Genomic DNA, 8,624 nt, shown 5'->3' on the forward strand with positions numbered 1-8,624 from the left:
TTGCCGCAGTGGCTAACAGGCAAGCTCTGGGTACTCACCGTAAATGGGCCTGAGGCGCCGGTCGTTAGGGTCCTGCACATGGCCCCGCGTCGCCATGATGACAAGCGCAGAACCGTAATGCGCACGCGCTGGGCAGGCCCCCGGGAAGGGGCCGTTAAAGGGCCAGCGTCGATCTCGCTGACGTATCGCGATAGTGGAGGGCCGTAACGGCCGAGTGCGCCTGCGTGGAAAGGGAGGCTCGCCTCCCCTTTAATTGGCACTGTGTTTGATTTTGCCAGCAGAATTGTCTGGACCCCAGGGCGTTTGTCTCTGTTGAAGACTTTTTCCCAGTGCGAGGGAGAGGCGTGGAAAGCGAGAGTGCGGTTTAATCTCACTGACTTTACATCTTGAAGAACCAGTTGGTTTTGGCCATAATTGTGGAGCAACCAGGAACTTGTTGAGTGTGAGCCCTGGGAAAGTGCTTGCCCAACAGTGAAACTAGCTTACAAGCCCTTCTCCACCCCTTCCCTGAACTCAATTCTGTGCGTGTCTAGACACTAGTGCAAGCCGTTGAAGTAGATTCACACCGTGCTGGACGTTATCATTACCTTTCTTTTTACGGATTTACTCGCACAGCACAGGTTTATGAGGGCTGATAGGCGGCAAGAGTGGCAAGGAGCTAAAGAACGGGACACATTCTTAACCCCAGAACTCGGGAGGCGGAGGCAGGCGGATCCCTGTGAGTTCGAGGTTAGCCTGGTCTACATAGTGAGTTCCAGGACAGTCAAGGCTATGTAGAGACCCTGTCTAAATAAATAAATAGAACTCAAAATAAAAAAGGTTCTCCCACTAGGTGGTCACCTGCCTTATTTGCTGGTATTCCTTTTTGCACCAACAATTTTGCCCACTCTTCATGGCGCCTCTTCTCCAGGAGCATGTAAATGGACTTGGCTTTTGTAACACTTTCACAGACACAGGAATCTAGTAGCTTTTTCTCAAAACCACGAAATAACTGGTGTGTACACTGTAGCTGTCTTCAGACACACCAGAAGAGGGCATTGGATCTCATTACAGATGGTTGTGAGCCACCACGTGGTTGCTGGGATTTGAACTCAGGACCTCTGGAAGAGCAGTCAGTGCTCTTAACCACTGAGCCATCTCTCCAGCCCAGTTTAGGGATTTTTAAACATTACACCATGTACAATGTATCACGACAATACATGGTACGGTGTACAGAAGGGTAAAGGTTAACATTGGTTATCTCACCTGTGTTTCTGTGTATATTTGTGCGGACACTCCAAACATCCAGGGATAATAAATATGGAATCAGTTCGCGCCCGCTCCCACAGTGGTTCTCAACCTGTGGGTCGCGACCCCCAGGAGGTCCTATGCCAGATGTTTACATTACAACTGCTAACGTAAGCAAAGTCACGCTTATGCAGTAGCAATGGAATAATTTCAAGGTTGGGGACCACCACAACATGAGGCCCTGCTTTAAAAGGTTGCAGTGTCAGGAGGGTTTGCCAACTACTGCCACAATGTGAAAGCCAGATGTGAAAGTTGATTATATCGCTTAGAAAATAGAGAAAAGTGAAGTCTGTCCGGCAAACGCCTTTAGTCCTAGAACTTGGGAGGCAGAGGCAGGTGGATCTCTGAGTTCTAGGCCAGCCTGATCTACAGAGTGAATTTCAGGACAGCCAGGGCTACACAGAGAAATCCTGTCTCAAAAACAAAAACAAAAACAAACAAAAAAAGGGAGAGGAAGAAGGAAGAAAGACAAACCCAGGTTCAGTTCCCAAGGAATCTAAGGCTCTCTTCTGGCCTCTGTGTACAAGCACTGCACAGTTGTACATGCAGACAAAATATTCATGTGCATATTTTAAAGTTTACATTCAAAACGAAAACACGCGTGCACACACCTGGATCAGCGCGTACACACAGAGGACTTGCCGAGGCTCAGAATCTTTAACTACATGGACCTGGGCGGTACACAGAACGTTTTCAGTATTTTTGTATGTATGCGTATGTGTGTGTGGGTGAGTACCTGCAGAGGCTAGAGAAGGTGTCCGTGGTCCTCTGTCCTTCTTCATCTCATTCACCCGAGACAGGGCCTCTCCAAATGAACTTGGAGCAGGCAATTTTTCAGCTGAGCTGGCTCCAGCAAGCGTCTGCAGTCCTGCACTGGGCTTCCAACACCACCCTAATTGCTCAGGTTAAAGCTATACTAAGGCGGGCTGGAGAGACGGCTCAGCGGTTAAGAGCACTGACTGCTCTTCCAGAGGTCCTGAGTTCAAATCCTAGCAACCACATGGGGGCTTGCAACCATCTGTAATGGGATCTGATGCCCTCTTCTGGTGTCTCAGAAGACAGCTACAGTGTAATTATATAATATCATCATCAACATCATCATCATCATCTACACTAAGGCAAGCCTAGCTGTTCCCATGGGTACTCAGGATCAGTAGCCAATATCTCATGCTTGCTTATCAAGAAGCTCCTACCCACGAGCCAGCTTCCCTGCCATATTTTTTTTTATGTGTACAGGTGCTCCCTTACATGTATGTCTATAGGTACCACATAGGTGCCTGGAGCTAGCAGAGGCTACAAGAGTGTGCCAGATCCCTGGGCTTGAGTTACAGCACATTTCAAGCCACAGGGTGAGCACTGGGGACCAAACTTTGGTCCTCTGGAAGAGCAAACAGTGTTTGTAACTGCTGAGCTATCTCTCCAGCCTCTTGTGTTGGGTTTTTGAGACAGGGTCTCACATAACCTAGGCTGGCCCCCAAGTCCTGATCCTCCTGCCTCAACTTCCTTGAGTCTTAGAGCACAGTTTGTATGCCACGACACTAGCTTGGTGGGGTATCTTACTGTTGGGTCAGTTTTTGTGGATCAGGACATTGGGCCTGGGCCCTCTTGCATGCTGGGAGAATATTCTACCGTTGCATGACATCCCTGACACTCTTTTTACTTTTGATTTTTCAGACACGGTCGTACGAGTTGTCCACGATAGCCTCGAACTTCCTCTGCAGTCCTGGTGGTCCTCTTCCCTCAGCCTTCCAGGAAGCTGGGATTACAGGCCTGCCTACCATGCCAACCTGATTCTCATGAAGGTTTGTGAACCAAGCACTCTGCTCTAGTAGTGAGTTTAACACTTCTTCCTGTATAAACCTTGAGCTAAGAATGGTGTTTTTCTTTGTAAATCGATGAGAGATAAAAATCATCACTCTTGCTGACGGTGTTGGGGTAAGCCTTTAAGCACAGTACTCAGGAGGCAGAGGCAGGCAGATGTTTGTAAGCTGAAGGCCAGCCTGGTCTACATAGCAAGTTCCTGGACAGCTAGAATTACATAGAAAGACCCTGTCTCAAAAAAAAATGTTTTAAACTTTAAATTAGGGCTGGAGAGATGGCTCAGCGGTTAAGAGCACTGACTGCTCTTCCAGAGGTCCTGAGTTCAAATCCCAGCAGCCACGTGGTGGCTCACAGCCATCTGTAATAGGATGCTCTCTTCTGAAGTGTCTGAAGAGAACTACAGTTTACTAATAGATAAATAAAATAAATAAATCTTAAAAAAACTTTAAATTAAATGTGTGTGTATGTTTCTCTGTGTGTTTATACACATGTGTACAGGAGTCGAAGGAGGTCAGAGGCATTGGATATGTTCTAGAGCTGGAGTTTCTGGCGGTTGAGAGCTGCCTAACATGGATGTTGGGTAACGGGCTGGGGATTTAGCTCAGTGGTAGAGCGCTTGCCTAGCTAGCACAAGGCCCTAGGTTCGGTCCCCAGCTCCGAAAAAAAAATGGATGTTGGGTAACCAACTTAAGTCCTCTGCAAGAGCGGCAAGTGCTCCTCCCTGCTGTGGCATCTCTGTTGTCCTGAGAATGTCTCACCTTCTATTTATTTTCTGGGCTGGAGAGATGGCTCAGTGGTTAAGAGCACTGACTGCTCTTCCAGACATCCTGAGTTTAATTCCCAACAACCACACGGTGGCTCACAACCATAATGGGATCCGATGCCCTCTTCTGATGCACCTGAAGATAGCTGCAGTGTACTCACATATATAAAATAATAAATCATTCCTTATTTATTTTGTGTTGTAAAATTTTTACTGTTTATGTGTGTGAGCAAAAGTATATGCACAGGAGTGTGCCTAAGCACACAAGAAACAAGAGGCGTCAGGTCTGTCCCCTTTTGCTCTGTATAGCCACTAAGCACACATGTAACAGACAAACATACAAGCAAGCGTCCATACACATAAAATAAACAACAATCAACAAATGGATAAGGACAGCTACAGTTAACGTTTGACCTACACACACACACACACACACACACACACACCACACACCACACACACACCAATGCACACCCACATACCACACACACATACACACACATACACACATATACACCCCCACACACAGACACACACCACATATACACACCACACCACACACACACATGCACCACCCACACACCACACACATACACATATATGCACACACACATGCACACACACACCACACCACACACACATGAACACACACATACACACACATACACACACATACACACATATACACCCCCACACACAGACACACACCACATATACACACCACACCACACACACACATGCACCACCCACACACCACACACATACACATATATGCACACACACATGCACACACACACCACACCACACACACATGAACACACACATACACACACATACACACACATACACACACAGACACAGACACACACCACAGACACATACACCACACACATTCACAGACACATACCACACACATGCACACACATGCACACACACCACACATGCACACCCATACACACACTCACACCACACCACACTCTCACCCCACACTACACACAAACACATGCACCACCCACATCACACACCCACACACATACATCACCCCACACACACACAAACCAACACACACACATGCGCGCACACACACACACACTAAAATACATCTTGCTGAGCCCTGCTCTAGATTGTTGAAATGTGTTTAAACTGGTGAATAACCAAAAAGAGGAAGTTCCGTGAGCCAAGCGCTGTGGGGTTTGGGTATAATCCCATCCTTTGAAGAGGGACAGTTTAAGGCCAGTCTGGGCTATGTGGTGAGAACCAGGCTAGCCTGGGGTACATGAGACCTTGTCTGAAAAAAAAAAAGACAAAAACAAAAACAAACAAACAAACCCACTATCCCTACCAGGTGTGACGACCACACTTTGATCCCAGCACTCAGGAGGCAGAGGCAGGTGGAGCTCTGTGAGTTCTAGATCAGCCAGGGAAACATAGATACAGAGGTATCCTGACTCAAAAAAAAAAAAAAAATCATTACCAAAAAATAGGCTTTTTTGAAAATATAAGTAAGGCACGTGTAACCCTACTCATTGTGTGTCTGAAATCAACGGGGCATCGTTGTGTGTGACTGCCAGGCCCGCACAGTACAACCTTAGGGGTCTTGTGGTTCCATCTTCCTTTTTTTTTTTTAAGATTGCTTACATGTACACCTGCAGGCCAGAAGAGGGTACCAGACCCCATCACGGATGGTTGTGAGCCACCATGTGGTTGCTGAGATTTGAACTCAGGACCTCTGGAAGAGCAGTCAGTGCTCTCTCTCTTTTTTTTTTTTTTTTTTTTTGGTTCTTTTTTTCGGAGCTGGGGACCGAACCCAGGGCCTTGCGCTTCCTAGGTAAGCGCTCTACCGCTGAGCTAAATCCCCAGCCCCCCCCCCTTTTTTTTTAACAATTAAGTCAATTTATTTAAACAGTTGACTTAGGCATCTGCAATGGTGACTTCAACCTCCACTCCAGGCTCAATACTGATGGAAGTAATCTGCTTAACAATCTCTGAAGGACTGTGTAAGTCAATGAGTCGCTTGTGGATTCTCATCTGGAAACGATCCCACGTCTTGGAACCTTCACTGCAAGGGGTTTTTCTGGTAGTGATTCTCAGTGTCTTGGTAGGCATGCGCACTGGTCCTTTCACTTTCAGATTCTTCTCCTTTGCGCCTCTGATCAAGTCCGCACAAACCTTTTCCAGCGACTTCACGTTGCGGCTGGTGAGCGTGATTCGAATCGGGTGAATCGCCATTTCGGGCTCCACGGGAGTCTTCCCGGTATCTTTAAATGCCATGGCTGAGGCGTAGGTAGCTTCCTGACCGACTTGTTCCTCAGCAGGAGCGAACAGCGGTGAGTTAGGACAGCAGACTTGACAAGGCTCCACAGCACGCACCACAGGTCTCGGAAAGGAGCGCAGTCAGTGCTCTTAACCACTGAGCCATCTCTCCAGCTCTGGTTCCAGACTTTCAAATCTCACAGCAAAGCCAAGCTTGGGGGCTCAAGTGTGTAAGCTCATTGCTCAGCAGGTAGAGGAAGGAAGGCCAATATTTAAGACAAAGACTGGGGCTGGAGAGATGGCTCAGCGGTTAAGAGCGCCCGACAGCTCTTCCAGAGGTCCTGAGTTCAATTCCCAGCAACCACATGGTGGCTCACAACCATCTGTAAAGAGATCTGATGCCCTCTTCTGGTGTATCTGAAGACAGCTACAGTGTACTTATATATAATAAATAAATAAATCTTTAAAAAAAAAAAAAAAGACAAAGACTGGAGAGATCCTGCCTAAGAGTAGTTTAGAGCACAGGATGGTCTTATAGAGGGCCCGGGTTCAAATCCCAGCTAACTGTGTTAGCTCACAACGACCTGTAACTCGAGTTCTGAGTGATCTGGTGCCCTCTCGTGCTCTCTACGGGCCCTGCACACACATAGTGCACACAAATTCATATAAATACAGATGCATATTCTTTTCTAAAAATTCCAGGCTGGACTTATCTACATAACCCATTTGAGTCCAGTTTGGGCAATGTCAGGCCCTGGTTCCAAACAGACAAACAAAGCAAAGCAAAAATGCCTTCACAGTTGATTAGGAAGGCAGGAGTTAGATAAAGTGGTTCTAGACCATTCTGGGAAGGTGTGGCCAGGAATGACTTGGATAAGGTTGGGCTCAGAGAGGAGAGAGGAGGGAGGAGGGTTCAGTCTGCTTCAAGGGATAGGGATGGGTGAAGAATGTGAGACTCAGGGTTGGGGATTTAGCTCAGTGGTAGAGCGCTTGCCTAGCAAGCACAAGGCCCTGGGTTCGGTCCCCAGCTCCGGAAAAAAAAAAAAAAAAAGAAAAGAAAAAAAAAAAAAGAATGTGAGACTCAAGGATTTGCAAAGTGGGCAGCTGGGTGGTAGGGTCTGCCTTTGATCCCAGCGCTGGGGAGGACAGGTGGGTCTCGGAGTTCAAGGCCAGCCTGGTCTACAGAGTGAGTTCTATGACAGCCAGGACTACACAGAGAAACCCTGTCTTGAAAAAGAAAAGAAAAAAATTTGCAGAGTGGGAAGACACACTACTTTAGGGTGTGGGGAGAGGGAGGGTGGATCTGAATTGGTTTTTGGCCAGACCTATGGCCTCTCAACTCTGTCTTTTCTGTTACCTTGGTTGTCAGTGCTCCATGAGAACATGGACCGGCTTGTCAGCTAGCCCCAGACTTGGCAAGATTCAGGGTACTATGGACCTCCTCAGAGAAGTCTCTAGAATGTTAGGTCAGCCCTTGGTAGGATACACTTCCTTGTATTCTTAAAGGCTGTTTAGAATTGAAGCAGGGTGACTCATACCTTCGGTCTTTCCCATTCTTGTCCCTTGTCCTCGGAGTCAGAGAGTGAAGCCAGGAGCCAACCGTGGGCCTGTCCTTACCTGTTCTGTGGAGGCAGCTTCCACACCTTTTCAAAGAAGGGCTTGAGTCATTTCAGGGCACAAAGTGCCTCCCTAGGAGGGTAAAAACCCAGCTCTGTCCTGCTACTGAGAGCCCAGAACACCCGTGGATGCCTTTATGGTATACAGCAGGTGCTAATTAACTTTTCAAGGTAGACCAAAGCAGTTGCTCTTGGGAAAGGACCTCTTCCTAATGGGCAGGGAGGGCCACGGTCGCACCACACTGTGCACCACAAACCGGGAGTACAGACAGTGACATCGATGCAGGGCTGGTGGTGGCTCCGGGTATCTTGCCCAAAAGGCTCTTCGAATTTTTTACTTTGGTCTTTTTTTTTTTTTTTTCCGGAGCTGGGGACCGAACCCAGGGCCTTGCACTCGCTAGGCAAGCACTCTACCGCTGAGCTAAATCCCCAACCCCTTGGTCTTTTTTTTTTTTTTAATTTTATTTATAGCACCTTTTATTTATACATTTTGTAAATTTTTTATTGGATATATTTTTATTTACATTTCAAATGTTACCTCCTCCTAACCTTTCTCTCTTCACAGAATAAACAGGCCAAAAGAGGACGTCAGATTACAGCCAGCTGTGAACCACTATGGGCTGGGAATTGAACTTAGGTCCTCTGCAAGGGCAGCCGGTGTTCACTGCTGAGCCATCTCTCCATCCCTCAACATCATAAAAATAAATCTTTTAAAAAATGAGCTTAAGGGGTTGGGGATTTAGCTCGGTGGTAGAGCGCTTGCCTAGCAAGCACAAGGCCCTGGGTTCAGTCCCCAGCTCCGAAAAAAAGAAAAGAAAAAAAATGAGCTTAAATAAACTGGTTATAGTCTTGACCTGCAAAAAATTCAAGGAGTGAATTTTCCC

The 8,624-nt window shown here is 47.2% G+C and overlaps 1 protein-coding gene and 1 pseudogene across 4 annotated transcripts in view; both read right to left on the reverse strand.

The window, feature by feature from the left end:
- Window positions 1-133, reverse strand: part of Naa25 (N(alpha)-acetyltransferase 25, NatB auxiliary subunit) — a 52,168-nt gene extending 52,035 nt beyond the window's left edge. For 2 of the 3 annotated variants that reach the window (XR_015634091.1, XR_015634092.1), the window contains exon 1: window positions 39-116. Coding sequence is in view for 1 of the 3 variants with exons in the window: in NM_001413582.1 (NP_001400511.1) it covers window positions 39-96 (58 nt within the window). In the remaining 2 variants the exon portion in view is untranslated. 3 annotated transcript variants of the gene reach the window in all.
- Window positions 134-5,760: 5,627 nt separating this feature from the next.
- LOC100909911 (40S ribosomal protein S20-like) lies at window positions 5,761-6,261 on the reverse strand (annotated as a pseudogene). Its single transcript, XR_015634845.1, has one exon. The product of XR_015634845.1 is annotated as a 40S ribosomal protein S20-like (transcript).
- Between the last annotated feature and the right edge of the window lie 2,363 nt (window positions 6,262-8,624).

The sequence above is a fragment of the Rattus norvegicus genome, chromosome 12, assembly GCF_021556685.1.
Source record: "Rattus norvegicus strain SHRSP/BbbUtx chromosome 12, alternate assembly SHRSP_T2T, whole genome shotgun sequence".
Taxonomy (NCBI): Eukaryota; Metazoa; Chordata; class Mammalia; order Rodentia; family Muridae; genus Rattus; species Rattus norvegicus.